The following is a 16,292-nucleotide window of genomic DNA, read 5'->3' on the forward strand; positions in this document are numbered from 1 at the left end:
GCTATGTTATAAAGATTCGTAGGAAGTATGTTTTGTTTTCATTGGTTTGTTGGTCAGAGGTGTAATAAAACATTGAGGACGGTGTTCTCCCAAGGAGGAGGGGTCTATAACAACCTCGGGTTAAAGTTTCATGTAATAAAGGATAATAAATGAAACAAGAATAAGACCAAGGTCATAGGACATGTATTCCAAGCTGGATGGTGGGAAAACATATAGTGGGCATCACTTGTGGTTTATTAATGGTTATGGAAATTGGAAAAGTTGGCAAAGGTAAAGAGGCAATAATTGACATTTAATTATGAAAATAAAGGAAAATGTGGGAAAAGGGAGGTGAAGAGACTCAAATATGCATGTAAGGGAAATTAAAGGAAAAATGAAAAAAAAAAAAAAAAAAAAAAAGAGGCATCAATGATAAAAAGGCATCGGAGAAACCAATCATATCTTTTGGTAAATTTTGCCTTGGATCAGTTTCAGAGAGAGAGAGAAAGCTCCAAGAGGAGAGAACAAGCAAGCAAGCAAGCAAAGGAAAGGGAAGGACAAACAAAGGAAATCAAGGGATGCAAGGAGAAAGTTGGATCAACAGCTTCAGTAGGAGGATTTTGCATCTAAAAGGTTGTATGTGTGATTTCCTTACTAAGGTGTGAATGCATTGTACATGCATTTGTTTATTTGTTTCATTTGTTGATATTGGCATGGATTTTGCTTGTGTTGATAGTGGTTTCAGCCTTTCCTTTCCACTTCCTAGATAGCCATGGTGTGATGGTGTTCATTCTTGGTTGATCTTTCGGTTGCCAAAAGGTTTTGGGATCGGGTGAGGTGGTCTCAAGAAAATCCCAAGGGTTGGGGGTGGAGATGTTTTCTCTGGGAAGCCCTCGATAGGTGAGTGGAGATAGGAAAATTCCTCAAGGTATGGTGAAGGAATTCTGAGGCATCTAAGCTTAGTTTTGGTTTTGTGATCTCGGGACCGGTTTAGGTGAGATCATGGTAGCTTGAGGGTGGAGGTGGTTTAACCTCCAGAGTTCCTGTTTGTTTATGTCTTGGTTTATCTCATGAGATCCAACATTCATGCTTGGAATATGGCACGAGGGTGATTGGCTGAAAGAAAGATTTGGTTCAGCCCAATCTATGGTCGGGTGGTACGTAGAAGTCCTTGACTTGGTTGACTTTTGTATATGTTAATCAGATTTATTTTCCTACTGTGATTAATGAGCACATGTACTTGTTATTATGATGATTTTATGGTAGATTTGTCATGGTTTCTATTTTGGTTATATGCATGGTTCTATGATGTGCTCTAGCTATGGCTCTTGCTCATGAATTGATAAGATATTTAATGGTTGCTGAATGCATGGGCTAACAAGTGTTTTTGAAGTTAGCATGAGAGGCCATAGAGCCTTCTTGGTGATTCTCAAATGATGTTTAGAAGTTTATGATCAAATATGGATTCATGACCTATAGTTTTCATGTTTACCTTATGTTTGATGAAATGGCTATCACGTACTAGGCATATATTGGTCAATTTCTTGTTCAAACTTTGAATGGATTGCATTGTTATCATATTGTTTGTGTTTTTGGAAAGTTATAGGTAGTTTTGGGCAGTGGTCTAGAGGCTAACCTAAAAAGTGGCACTGATCTTGCGACCACTGGCACAGAACTGAGGGATTTGGGTCATATCTGCATGCAGGCAGGTTTATGAGTGCAATTATAACCTCATAACCTCATGCATAGTGTGTTAAGGGTGCAGTTATGGAGTCAAGTAAGTGAAGAAGAGTTCTATATCAATGATTGATCACCAATGGTGGTTGTCAAGCTCCTGAGTGGTATGTAAATCCTAAGGGATGTTAGTAAGTTTTCAGTTTGTAGGTCCCACTTTCACAACTAGAACTTGGAGGTTGGGTCATGTCATAGTGACACTCAACTCATGTTTACCCTGGAGGGCTTGCAAAAGTGGGCAAATGTGGGAGGAGGCGTTACACAAAACTCTTGATGGCGTCAACAATGCCATTGACAACTTTGTAAAAATATCGAAGGTTGATAAGAAAGGGAGGCATACATCACATGCTTGGATATGTTTTTATGTGAATATCTCCTAGCCTCTTCCAACCTCTATAGATATTTATCATTAGGATAGTGTTTGGAAGTAATATCTAGATTATGAACATGTCCCATTTAGATGCAGGCATTGTCATGGATACATACATCTTATTAGACATAGTCTGATGAATACCAAGGAATTGTTTGAAAAACACCTTTGTTATAGAGAACAAGATGATTTGGGAAAAGTCCCCCAAAGAAGAAGAAATTTGAGTCTTTAGGGTACCTCAAATCTTGACCAAATCCCTGTCTAAAAATAGGTTCTAGTCTCTCTCATCTCCGAAGGAATTTCTAGAGCAAGACAACATTCAATCAAGCATGTAATTAGAAGATGGGAAATCTCATAACTCTCTATCAAATCCTGCAAATCTAGTGAAAGAGTCTCTTGAAGGACACCAACAAAATCCATCACCACAGGAAATGGTTAGCTCCCCTTCAGAAGAAGCTAAAGTAGAAGCCCTACCAAAAGAAATGGATCTGGATAACCCACGACTAATTTCCCTTGCAGAAGAATGGCATGAAAAATATTTGAAGGACATACCTGATCATCAAGCTAATATTTTGTATAACACTTAACTTCGAAAGAAGGAAAGAAACTAACCAAGATTGAGTTTTTCACAGTCCAGTCTTGGGGTTCAAACAAAGAATTTCGAAGTGGCCTCTAGGCAAGACAAACAAACTAAAAAATAAGGTTGCAAGAGAAATACAACATTGATCTAAGAAGATGGTGAACAATTAGTCAACTCAAGGAAATTCATGTCAATGTTAGAGGCATTGTCCCCCTTGAAATCTTGAAATTCAAAAAGTTTTTTAAGTAGTCATGATTATCATAGCCAATTTCCGATGGTCTATTATTGCTAAGGAATGTGCTAGTATTATTATCAATGAAATTTAACTTTAATTTGTTGAACAATTTATTTTCCCAATTATATGGGTTTAAAGTCATTTTTGTAATTAATTTTCAATTTGTGTTTTGATTAAATATTTTACCTATCTTATAAAGTTTTATAATAATAAAAATATTTTTCATTTATTTTGAATAATATTATAATTTATTTATTTATTTTGATTTATCGTTAATTAATATCTAATTCTATTTATATTTTATTTTCTATAAAATTATATAAAAAAATAAATTTTAATATATGATAAAAATTAATATTTATTTAATTAATATCTAATTCTATTTATATTTTATTTTCTATAAAATTATATAAAAAAATAAATTTTAATATATGATAAAAATTAATATTTATTTTATTATTATTTTTATGTTTATTATTACTTAATTGATTATAGTTTTTATTATGATTTTGTTTTTTAAAACCATTTTTAACGCCTACCTTCCCAACCTTCAATATGCCAGTTTAGAACGTAGAAAAAATCAGTTTTGGGTTGTCCTTTTTATAAATATAATAGTCGCTTTTTTAAACTATTAAGTACAAAGTGGCAGTTTCGTTTTTATCATTGATTATAATACAGACATATTTGTGTCTTACAATTGGGAATAGCTGAACATCCAAAGTCAACCATATGTTTATTTCGGAGTAGTCTAACCAGAAGGAGGAATTCCCCCGTTTCCGTCACCCCCGGAAAACGTCCAGCTCCCGACGTCGGCAATTCCTCCACCCTTGGCAAGCTACGCCACCCTCCGCCAGCTTTTCACATTAAAGTCCTGATTTGATCGGAGCTGGTCTGCCAACATTCGGGCCGCGGAGAGTTAATGCGCGTTTCAATTCGAAATTTTGCAAACCGTGGCCTGCTCCCCTAACCAATTCGACTCGGCTCCTGCAGCTCACCAGCTCATCAGAAAACTCACTCCCGGGCTCGACTCGCCTGCCGCTCACCAGAAATCACTCCCGGGCTTGACTCGGCCCCTGCAGCTCACCAGAAAACTCACTCCCCGGCTCGACTCAGCGCCTGCAGCTCACCAAAAAACTCACTCCCGGGCTCTGCAGCTCACCACCCAGGCGACAGACAGGCAGGTTCATTTCTGCAGTTTTTAGGAGGCCCCTGTGCACATAACCGCCATTTTTAAAGTCTACGATGGATTCGACTACTGGGAGACTAACCAAATGAATTCTAAATTGGTTTCCAAATTACTAAACGAAAAGATTCTATTAATCAGCTCATTGAATTGCTCTATTAATGTGATTTGTTTTGGGTATATATGGTTGGGAATGTTGATGTGTCGCTGCAATTTTGTTTGTTTTTTATTTGCAATGTTGGGTCACGTTGCATTGATTTTTTTTGCTAGTGCTGCCATACATTAGCCCCGTTAAATCCAGATCGCTAGTATGGGAAGTAGAAGCTTCAAATCAGAATGTAGTTAAGAATGTAAAATCGTCTTGTAATTGGTGGTGGAATGAATTTCTTTGCAAAGTTGACCAGGGTTCAATCGAGAAGAAAAATGATATTCCCCTTTAGGTTGTATCTCTCAAAATTATGTAGCTCCAATGTTTTTGTTCTCATGGGCATTAAAAAAGCATCTTTAAACTTCTAGGGCAGTATTTTTTTCAATTTTGTGCTTTTGAAGCTCAAGGATCAAATGTAAGTTCGACCACTTGCAAATTTTGTATCATCACAACATCATAGTCTATCTATTTAAGATTTTGCTAATAGTAGTCCTAGTGACCTTGGGGTCTCTCCAAATCAACATGTTAGAAGTTTGTAGAACAATGCGATCTAAAGATCTGCTTGAGCTTAGGTCTGATGTTTCTCTCCTACAGACAATTTTTCATTTTCATTTTGTTCACCTACTAAACCTTTCTGCTCAAATGTATTTAAGCATAATAGTGTTTCTTAAACTATGACGTTTCCTTGATATCTGATAGTTTCACAGCTTGATTACCCTTTTGGTTGCCTGATTTGCATGAGTTGATCCATGTAGTGAGAAAATTGATGTTAAACTAATATTTTTGCTGCTTCACTCACACTGCACATTTAACTCTCTGCGTGGGGAATTATTTAAGGCTTTACTTTGTATGTTGAATCTAATTCCAAGGTGTTATGGGTTATTTATTGAAGTTCAGACTCCATAATTGTTTACTCAAATTCTGAATATATTTATATCTGCAATCATCCTTTTTCTTAATTCTGACAATGATTCTTTATTTTTATGGGCTATTGATCGAGGTCCAGACTCCAGAATTGTTTACAAAAATTCTGAAGATATTGATATCTGCAATCATCCTTTTCTTAATTCTGACATCGAGTCTAGGTGTGAAGACTAGCTAGATGTGCATCCCTTTAATATGGTCTTTTTATGTTGTTTTTCCTTACTAGTATTGAGCCTTATGGTATCCATTTCTTGCCAAGAGCATCACTGGGTCAATAGAAATGTTGTGCTGGATTTTGCGTTGCATAGATGGATGCAGTGGTAGACATTTCCTCTGATACCTTAATTCATGGATAAGTTGCAAAGTAGGATGTAGATAGAAATTGGAGTTTCCAGCAAATGAATGGCCATCATGAAAATGGTGTTGTGTCTGATGATCCATCCTCCCAGTGCTCTGCAGATTTAACAGAATCTAGGAAAGAGAACAATATGGAAGATGCAGACACAGACATGGGAAGCAAAAAAATGGATGGGCTTCAAGAACATCCAACTCTAGCAGAGGATATTGAATCTGAATTGCCAAGGAAAATTGAAGGAGAAGTTGAAGTGATCTTAATAGAAAATGGGGGTTCGAATCAGACTGGGGACATGTATGTTGAACAAGAGAAGCAGACTAATTTAATTCTTGAAGGAGATGATGCATCAAAGCCTTGTCAAACAAAAAACAATCCAATGGCTACTGAGGGATGTTCACCATTGCTTATGTTGTTTTTTGCTCATCCTGAGTGATTATTTCCTTTGAATGAACATTTATGAAAACAAGTATGATTAAATATTGTGATTATAATGCAATGTTTGATTCTATTCCAGGGGATCAAAATAGTATCTAATCCACTTTCTACTCGATTGAAATCAAAGAAGGTTAACTCCACTGTCCCAGAAACTGGTAGAACTACAGAATCTCAGAACCAAAAGTTAAGAAATTCTCAGAAATCAAGTACTTTGTTCAAGGAAACCCAAAAGAGACTACCAGAAATAGTGTAGATCATTTCTGGCAATCATCACTGAAATCCGGCTATACAATTGTTCGTGAAATTGTAGGTTTTCTTTTTGAATGCATAAATAGATTTGGCTCCATGAAAAACCCCTGAAACACTGGAACTGTGCAGATTCATCAGCTGAAAACTGCAATTCCAACAATTTCTAACTGGATTTAGGCAGAATAGATATAGTGCATCATGATCTCAAAACTAATGGTGTTTTCTGTAACTTGGGTGGTTTTAGATGTTTTAGGGATAGAACAAGCTCGCAACTATGAATTCTTGTCTTCTACTTTATATTTAACTCAGTTCTTTCAAGTTGAGGTGCATGACACGGATTGGAAATTGTGGTATAGTTGCAAATCCACGATATCCCAAACAAAGAGGAAAGAACCAAAATTGATTTGGCAATTCCATGCCAAATCAGTTTCGCAGCAGCAGAAAAAGGATGCCAACTCATCTAAAGTTTAACCGAAGTCTACAGAAAAGAAGAAACAATAGAAGGATGCCAACTCATCTAAAAGTTTAACCGAAGTCTACAGAAAAGAAGAAACAATACAATGAAATCATTTTTTGTATGATTCTTTGTCAATTTTGCTCAATGCCTAAAGAAGCGTAAGCAAATTCCCCCTCCTGGCATGCCTGAGAAGGAAGAGCAGGAAATTTTGAATTTATAAAGAAAATGCATGCCTGTTTAGATATTAAGATGGACAAGATTATGAGGATCCCCTATCCCCCAATTGTAATAGAAAAGTTGTTCCAAATGTTGTTGATGAAGTTCAACCCTTAACAAGTGTAGTGTGAAGGAACCGTTCATGTAGAGTGGCTGAATAAGTTTCTTGTGATGTTATATGACAAATGGCATTTCTGTCACACATAAGGCATATACATGAATCATGCTTTGCTTAGACAATGCTCTGTTAGTCTAGGGTTATGTGGTTTTTGGTGTATGGACAGTCGGTAAGGATAAATATTTTTAGAGTTTGCATATGGCATTCAAAAACCAGAGAAGCCTAATTCAGTATCATTTATTTTAAAACTCATAGATGTATTTGGGTCCTATAATGAGCATTTCATCTATATAAAAACTTATTTTTATCAACAAACTACAGAATATTTACTAGCATTGGAATGCTAAAGTATAAATAAAGACGAATGTGCTGAATTTATACCCAGAGATGACATAATATTTTCTATTTCATTCAAGAGTTTCAGATTAACACTAAAACAACTTCGCACATACCCTAGAGGTCAATTAAGAAAAGTAGAGGCTCTTCAATGTTTTGCCCAATGCTCATGTTGGGTTTAGCTACCTAACAATCACGCTAGTCTACAAGTTCTGTCTGACTATTTCTGGCAATCATCACTAGAATCTGGCTATACAACTGTTCGTGAAATTGTAGGTTTTCTTTTTGAATGCATAAATATATTTGGCTCCATGAAAAACCCCTGAAACATTGGAACTGTGCGGATTCAACAGCTGAAAGTTGCAATTCCAACAATTTCTAACTGGATTTAGGCAAAATTTGTTAATAAATATGGTCTAGAACATTGAATGTTTATGCTTTGAATCTATGACTCGAGATCATTGTATCATCCCAAAAACAAACCACCATTCTGGGCGCTTGGGTGAGGCCGAGAAAGGAGGCCATGAAGCTTTTGTATTGTGGGGACCTTCAGGTAGGATATGTCACCTATGCTAGTCTCTTGCAGGGATGTGTTAACACAAAAGCCTTGGCAGAGGGTAAGTGGATCCATACCCATATGATGAAAAGTGGGTTAGAGCCAAATGTATTTGTAGAAAACAATCTCATCAACATGTATGCTAAATGTGGAAGTGTCAATGATGTGCGTCAAGTGTTTAACAAAATGTATGAGCAGAATGTTATTTCATGGAATACCATAATTACAGGATATGTTAAACAGGGTGCAATTGAGTTTGCTTGCCCAATGTTTGACGAAATGCCTGAGCAAGACTTGGTTTCTTGGAATTCAAACATTGCAGGATATGCAAACACTAGGGACGGGGAGAAGGCACTTGGTTATTTTGTCCGAATGCTGAGGGCAGGGATGAGGCCGGACCAGATCACTTTCACAGGGATGAGGCCGGACCAGATCACTTTCACTAGTGCTCTTGGTGTTTGTGTTGGTATTGAAGATTTCATTGCCTTTTCTTTGTTCTAACACATCTCTTTTGCCACGGGTAGTGGAATGTGAGCATAATGATTCCCTGCTATAAATTTCACATATATTATGGCAGCACCGAGAATCTTTGAGGACAGACTACTAGTAGAGTTGTGATGTAAACATACATTGTAGAAAGCCCTTTCATTCAAGTCTAGTCTTGCTTAACAAATGGTGACCCTAAAAAAACATGGCCAACGTTCATTGGATTGCATTTGTTCATGTTGTCAAAGGAATCTTTCCTTTTAGGAACGCCATGTTCAAAGTGAAGGAGGCAAGAAGCAACATCTTAAAGGAAAGGCTTGCATCCCAAATTTTTTGCATCCTTTTCATGACTTCATCAAGTTGATTTTGCCTTCATGGAATAGTATATGATAGCGTAGTAGATTGTTATGTTATTTTGAACATGCCCTCTTCATGATTTGCTGATATTCACTGAACGATGTTCTGTCCTTTTATGCTTGTGATAAAGTGTTAACTGTCCTATTGCCCAAATCAACATCGGTTGTTATCTTTTAGTTGTGTGTTCGGTGGAAGTGTTTATTTTGATCTTGTGTGCTCGTGTATATATGCATTTTGATGTTCCTGGTCACATATAGTTTATGGTCTGCTAAGATAATGATGGTGTTGATTAATTTTCAAAATTTTAACGTGGATGCTCTTTTTTTTAGGTTGTTCTACAGTTCTGCTTCCAACCAGGATTGTCCATGCATTGAACCTCAATGTGGAAGACATAAATTCTCAGCCAAGCACACAATGTGGTATTTTTCCAAGCACGCAATTCTCATCCAAGCACACAATGTGGTCTTTTGCCAAGCACACAATGTTTATCTATACAAATATTTTTTGTTGTAAAACGCATCATGGAAGTGATGGTCATGGTTGAAGGCTTGTATTTTATCTAGTCCATGGTTTTCCAACTTCCAGTTGTACAGCAAGTGATAAAGCTGTGATAGATTAATTTACCTTTTGTATAAGCATCATTACATGAAATGATGCTCTGGAAGCACAAGGGAAGTATTATTCAATACTGTGGCAGTTTCCACAGTCTTGAGGAAACAGTTGTAGCATTTTGTAATAAATTGAATATAATGAAATCCATTGCAGTGAATTTCTTGCTAGCAATCTGTTATATTTCTAAACTTTTGATGTTCAGCTCCACTCCATTTGGTAATCAATAAAATACAAGTTTAGGAGTTCTTTGAAGGAACCTCAGAAAAAGACACTATTGTGAGTAATTTGCATCTGTCTGGAAATCAAGTTGTTGAGACGATTGCAGGATTGGGAGCTAGAACAACTATGAAGAATTCATGACATTAAGGTTTTTGCTCAAATGTGCTCTGAACAACAATGTTTCTCAGCTACAGGTATTTAGGGATTCTAGATTGTTATTAGTTGAATGAATGGCAGAGGACAGTTGCACAAGATTTCTTTAAGACTTTGGGTGATCATTTAAAATAAGTTGCAAATTCATTTCAGCCTGTTACTGACACTCATGTCTTTAGAGACCAAAATATGACAGCAGCCGCATCATCAAAGAGGGGCAACAAGTAGTAACAAGTAGTTGTAGGGAAAATTATAATCAAAGAGAACAGGAATGGAGTTATATCTGTCTCTGAATCTAATTTTTAATAACATTCTACACGGAAAGATCTTGATATGGTTCAATTATATTGTTCTGGAGTGCGTTAGATTTCTCTTTGTGCTAATTAAATGGTTTTGTATGTACAAACCTGCGTGGCTTAATAATCTTTTTAGATCTTTAAAGATTTACAACGCAGGAGTAGTTTACTCTTTTTTAATCTTTTATGGGCTACTCAGATGTCTGAAAGTGCAGTCACCTATGAAATATGTAATTTCCTTCTTGGAATGAAATGGCAATTTTTTCTTGAAAAAGATTGAGGTTTGGAAGAAAAAACTTAATCATGAGAGAGTAACCTTTAAATGCAAGAGGGTGCATTGAATAAGAATCCTCGTGAAAGGAAGATCAAAATGCAATCTACATGGTAGAAGGATGTTAAAGGGTAGCATCGCTTGATAGAAGTGGCAGACTAAACAGTGGATGATGTACAAAAAGAAAATGAACCATCTAACAATAATACTTGCTCTGGGAAAGCAGGGCTGAAAAGGGGAAAAGGGCACCACACTCAAACAGGAGCCTGGGAAGAGATAGACTTTTTTCCAGATAAATCAGATGCAATGTTCAGGGCCAGAGGTCATCCAGATGCATATAGACATGAGCAATAACACAAACAAAAAGGAACCCTTTCAGCAGAGAGGTGATTTATAAACCCTAGGGACTTGAGATCTAGTAAGAGATACTAAGATTTAGTTTCATCTCATTGTATATTGCCCAGGAAATATGTTGGGGCATTAAGTATGTTACCTTTATTCTATTTTAAGAGAAAAGTGGATTAACAATGGGGTAATATAATGGCCACTTATGCATAAAATACAAATATGTATGTGGACCCTATTTAATTTTAATATTTGATTTATTGCAATGTCATCATGAAAAAGGGCACTCATCAATTATTAGTCCATCCAAAAAGGTAACAAAATTCTGCGAGGCATTCCATATATGGCTTCTTTCAATAACATACAGTTATAAATAAACAATAACATAGAGAACAGAAACTAGGCAGGAGTTCCATTGAAACAAATATATGCAAAGCGAAAGCTTGGCATTTTCATCTTACATGTTGATGAAGGCCTTCTGATTAAATGCATACAAGGCCATTTGACATTATAGGGACAAGGAAGGCCCTCCAATGACAGTCCTCTTCTTAGACATGTCAAATTGTATGCCCAGATGTCGAATGCTGAGGATCGTGCAATTTCAAACCTGAACCTTGATCAGCATCTTTTGCATGTTATAATACTCCAGGTTATAAGTTGAGAATTTATTGGCTGCAATCAACTGATCAATATTTATTGCAATTCTTATTTTTACATTTTTTGATACTCCAAGCCATCTCCATTTCGTACTTCTTGAGAAATTCCATCTCACAAACTGTTCGAAATTGTGTGGAGGATGGCAGAGGATATGAATACCTCTGTCAAAGTAACTGAAGACTGGTACATCCAACTCTTATTGCATATTGATTACGTGTTCATGATTTGCTACATCAGCCTGTCCTTGCAGACGAAGAGCCATTTCAGCTGCTGCCATTGCTGCCTGCAACATAAAAAGGAAATAATTAAAGACCACATTGATCATAGAAAGGAGATGCTGACAAACGTGATGACTTTTAAAAGCTTCAAAGAATATTCTTCATCCTAGCTATTAATTATAGTTTATACCAAACTCCCAATCAAATTTACCCAACTTATCCTAATAAAGTTTGACATTTAACAGATTCCCTCCAAATCTCATAAAGCTTTTATCATGATATACATCCATATAGTGGTTTACCCGTCTCTGTCTTCTTCGCTGTATAATACTCAATGCACGAGCGATGATGTAACATGGCAAGAGAAATCCAGCAGCTCGAAGAATGAAAAGCTGTTTGAGTTTAAACAGAAGAATCCCATGGTTAATTCGAGTGGAGAGGTATATAACAAGGAAATAATAATAACTGTGGAGAGGAAATTGAAGAGAATAAAACAGGCATTTTCAAATGAAAATATCATCAAGAAAACCAACCAGTCCTTAAAATGAGTCCTTACAGCGAAAAAAGTTGTTGTATCCTCATCTCCTCCATGAAAAAGGATTTTGTCATTTTTGGAAGACAAAATTGAAGATGGTGACAAAGTTGCAATGTGATTTAATGTCTCCCCCCTTATTAGTGATTAATCCCATTGAAGCTTTCCATTCTCCTTGAAACAAGGTTTCTTAATCATTTTTCAAAAGCCACAATGAATAAGATGGTGACAAAGCTGCAATCCAGTAGACACATGAGGGAGGTAGTGAATGTGTTTGAAATCTTTTGAGGCTTAATCGGGAACATGTTGACATAGTGGAATTAGGGTTTGGTACAATCGCAATTCACATATAACTTCTTTGTGAAACATCAACAAGGTTTGGCCTTTAAAATTCTTATAATGGACTGAATCCAAGAATAGCAAATTTAATAAATTTGTTGGTTAACCTTAATTGTTGCTTTCTTCTTATGTTCGAAGGAGAAAGCAAAGGAGAACTGCATACTAAGTTTCCAGAGAGGAGAAACAGTTGTTTCAGAACGTTAACGAACAAATTTATTAAATTTACTATTCTTGGATAGCATAAAGAACCAGTGCTGCTTTAATCACATCCTCCACTGTTGCATCTTTGGAGAGTAATAAACGCAGAGGACCAATGCTCTGCGCAACCGTGACGCTAACCAGTAACTTATTAGCGCTTAATGCCTCCAGTGGAGTATTCATCTTCTTGTTTTTCATTAAAACAGGGCGATCGTCCCGATTGAGAAGCTCTGGATGTGTCTTTGGCCTTCTCATCATCGTCGCTGCATTCTTTTTCAATTTTGATGATGAAGATGAAGCTTCCCCAACTTTTTCAGTTTGAAAAGGGCGCCCACAGAAGCTCCGAGATCTTCGGATGCTTCGCCCCTGATGATGATCATCTTGTTGCCTGAGATTGGGATTGCCATGAAGTCCATGAACCCCAACTGCTGCAGCAGAGCTGCTCATGTGAGCATGTCTATGCAGTGATCCATTACTTGCATTCGGCCTGCTCCCGGACACCTTCCCCTTTTTCTCCATATAATCTTTAATCATAACGCGGTCGCCCCTTGGTCAGTTCGCCTCAATCTCGGGTATCTGTAATACCGAGACTTTACCAGAGTGAGTGCTCCAATTTAAAGGCGAATTATAGACCGGAAAAGTTTCTGTACCTCTCTGCGCGCACGAGGAATCAAATCTTGTCGGGTGCTGGGCTGAGGGGCTCAATGGGTTATTCTGCTATAGAAAGCAACCTTATCTTTGTTGGCCTTGTTGGCTTAAGAGTAGGTTCTGGCATTTTATGGACCTTATATTTGATTTCCCCGCTTTCCCCTGGGTCTATGGTAGGCCTTCTATTCTTTTCAAGATGTTTTATTCTTTTCAGAGAGCATACTAATATGACTTGCATGAACTTTACAGGATCCTCCTCGTGAAGAAGTTCATAAGGCTATAGAGGATTGTAGAGGTGCAGGCATTCGAGTAATGTTGATTACTGGTGAATCCATATGTCGGGAAATCAGTGTGTTCTATGAAGGAGAGAATCTCCAGCGGTAAAAGTTTTACTGGACCTCCACCGTAAATGAAAACTTTAGTAATGTTGAAAAAATAAATTGGATGAATGAACCTGCCTCTCTATCGCCTGGGTGGTGAGTTGCAGAGCCCGGGAGTGAGTTTTCTGGTGCGCTGGTGAGTTGCAGGCGCCGAGTCAAGCCCAGAAATGAGTTTTCTGGTGTTCTGGTGAGCTGCAGGGGCCGAGTCGAGTGCGGGAGTGAGTTTTCTGGTGAGCTGCAAGTGCCGAGTCGAGCCGGGGAGTGAGTGTGCTGAGTCGAATTGGTCAGGGAGCAGCCAGCCCGCGGTTGTGTGAAAATTTATGTGAAAATTCGAATTGAAACTTGCATTAACTCTCCGCGGCAAGAATCTGGCGGAAATCGGGCAATTAACTCTCCGCGGCAAGAATCGGGCGGAAATCGAGCAATTATGTCAGACCAGATCATATCATATCACGACTTTAATGCGGAAAGATAGCAGAAGGTGGAGGAATTGCTAACAGCATGAGCCAGACGTTGAAATGAGGCAATTCCTCCACCTCAGGGGTTAAATTTGACGGGTGAAATTACTCGTGAAGAAATTTTTTTATGACGTTTTTATTTTTAAATTGTCCATCATATGACTTTTAAAATTTATTTGTACAAGTTTAATCTAATTTCAAATACATACGACTTTGCAGACAAGAAGTTGTGTTCAACCTCATTTTGGACAAAACCCAATAGTTTAATGCTATTTACTCACAAACCACTGTTGAAAGTCAGTGCAATTTTTTACAACAAATACAAAACAAAGCTCAATTTTTTACATAACCCACTACTCAGAATTCAGTTGGTTTAATATCCCACTAAAGACAAATGGATTCAATGCATCAAGCTCTACTGAAATTTCAAACATATAAAAGTCCAGTCCAATTTTTTACAACAAATACAAAACAAAGCTCAATTTTTTACATAACCCACTACTCAGAATTCAGCTGCTTTAATATCCCACTAAAGACAAATGGATTCAATGCATCAAGCTCTACTGAAATTTCAAACATATAAAAGACTTACTACGCAAAATTCATAGGTGTAAACCCTTTACTCAAAATTCAATCATAGCAAAATCCTGTGATACCCACTTTCGAATGCAAAACCCAATACTCAAACATTCATTCAATACGAAACCCAACAGTCAAATATATGGACAGAACTTGGACCGGACTGCACAGAGGGCAGTCAAATTTCAAGTGATTGGTGTAACTGGTGAATTTGTTGATTCTCCCACACTCCTAAATTGAATAGAATGAAGTGCCCACTAAGGAGTGTGGCGGTAGTTAATAGCATAGAACTTTGACAGAAATGCAGGCGGCCCGATACACACAACTCCGGCTATTCGGTGGAGTTCGCACAGAGATCAGAGCTTTCAACGTGAGCAATCGAGTCTCGTAATATGTTTTCCTCTATTTTCTGTAGGTTCAGGTTTTTGTCAATATTTTGTTTAGAGGCACCCCTGGAGGTCAGAAACTGATTAAGTTCTCAACTAGGTTCTATCCAATGTAAGTTTTATCGCCTATATCAATTTCTGGATGTATCGAGTTTTATCGCCTATATCAATTTCTGGATGTTTTATCGATACGCTGGCAGTTTTATGATATTGTGCTTAGTTTGTAATTTTTTCTTCTCAGTTTATGTCTTCCACTAATTCACATTTGAATTCCTAATTTGTTTACTCAATATTATGTAAAATTTGGCACCACACAATTATATCATCCATGAATCACTTCAAGAAATTATCAGCTATAACAATGTAGTTTTTATTTGTATAGAGAGAGAGGGAGAGGGATTTCAAAAACGTGGCAACGCAAAATTTAAGTTGGGCACTGCTCTTCCGCCACGGCGATGTATATACACTGATGACAGAGGCTGAAAACTCAACAGAAATCGCACCAGACATACGACGAAAACGCGAACGCTGTTGGGGTTGATGTTGGTTTTAACTCTGTGTAGCGTCTCTGGCACAAAAGTATCTGTATAGTTGACGACTCGGGCCCTCGGGCATACATTCCCAAAATTGTATTTTTTTAATGAAAATCCAACTGAGAGCTGGGACTCTTCATTGTCAGCGGCAACTGAGCACGCTTACCCGAAGTTTTTTGTTTAAATGCCGTGGAAATATGAAGAAAACCTGGGAAATTCCGAAAATATTTCTTAAGCGTTGGAACTTGGAAACCCATTTTGTAGAAAGATCTCTGGGAAATTCCCAAAATATTTTGTAAGCATGGGAAATCCATTTTGTAGAAAGATCTGAAAATATTTATTCATAGGTTATCCCTCTTGGCAGTACCGCGCAGTCCCGATGACATGACAAGGAAATTCGATGCCAGGAAAGCTGTAGCACAGTCGTTTTTCTTTTCTGCCAAAAACCGTCACCATCAGTGACATCTCTTTTATTATATGACGGATTGTTTGGTTCCGGAATTCCAGCGCAACCAAGTTTTAAGGAAATTCTCCACTGTTTCTTTCACCTGATGAATTCCTACACAACCAAGTCAACTAGAATGAAAAGATATCTACTCGGAGCCTGTGGTAAGTTTCATTGTAAATGCTCAAGCGATAAACTCGATTGTGAATTGAATGCGAATTGAATACAAAATCCTGGCCTGAGGATTTAGTAAGCATGTGGATGATCATATTTTTGTGAATTCAAGGGAGTGAGTACGACTGCAA

General features: G+C 37.4%; 1 protein-coding gene across 3 annotated transcripts; it reads right to left on the minus strand.

Moving 5' to 3' along the window:
• Positions 1–10,980: 10,980 nt before the first annotated feature.
• On the minus strand, positions 10,981–15,910 carry LOC149183775 (uncharacterized). Of its 3 annotated transcripts, none has more exons than XR_016257724.1 (3): positions 15,419–15,910; positions 11,792–11,881; positions 10,981–11,554 (listed from the first exon to the last, which is right to left on the minus strand). XR_016257724.1 is itself a non-coding variant. In XM_089418799.1 (3 exons), exon 1 carries the CDS (start codon positions 13,090–13,092, stop codon positions 12,586–12,588), a length of 507 nt encoding a protein of 168 aa, XP_089274925.1. In that variant the 5' UTR covers positions 13,093–13,614; the 3' UTR covers positions 11,006–11,554; positions 11,792–11,881; positions 12,023–12,585. The 3 variants fall into 3 exon arrangements, 2 of the variants coding, with proteins under 2 accessions (XP_089274925.1, XP_089274924.1); XM_089418799.1 differs by lacking the exon at positions 15,419–15,910 and adding an exon at positions 12,023–13,614 and having other exon boundaries at positions 11,006–11,554; XM_089418798.1 differs by lacking the exon at positions 15,419–15,910 and adding an exon at positions 12,046–13,614 and having other exon boundaries at positions 11,007–11,554.
• Between the last annotated feature and the right edge of the window lie 382 nt (positions 15,911–16,292).

Source organism: Pinus tabuliformis, chromosome 3_2 (assembly GCF_031772625.1).
Source record: "Pinus tabuliformis cultivar Carrire ecotype Pingquan chromosome 3_2, CPIR1, whole genome shotgun sequence".
Lineage (NCBI taxonomy): Eukaryota > Viridiplantae > Streptophyta > Pinopsida > Pinales > Pinaceae > Pinus > Pinus tabuliformis.

Coding starts and splice junctions, on each gene's coding strand:
- LOC149183775 (XM_089418799.1), bottom strand. CDS start 13,092: ATGATTAAAGATTATATGGAGAAAAAGGGGAAGGTGTCCGGGAGCAGG.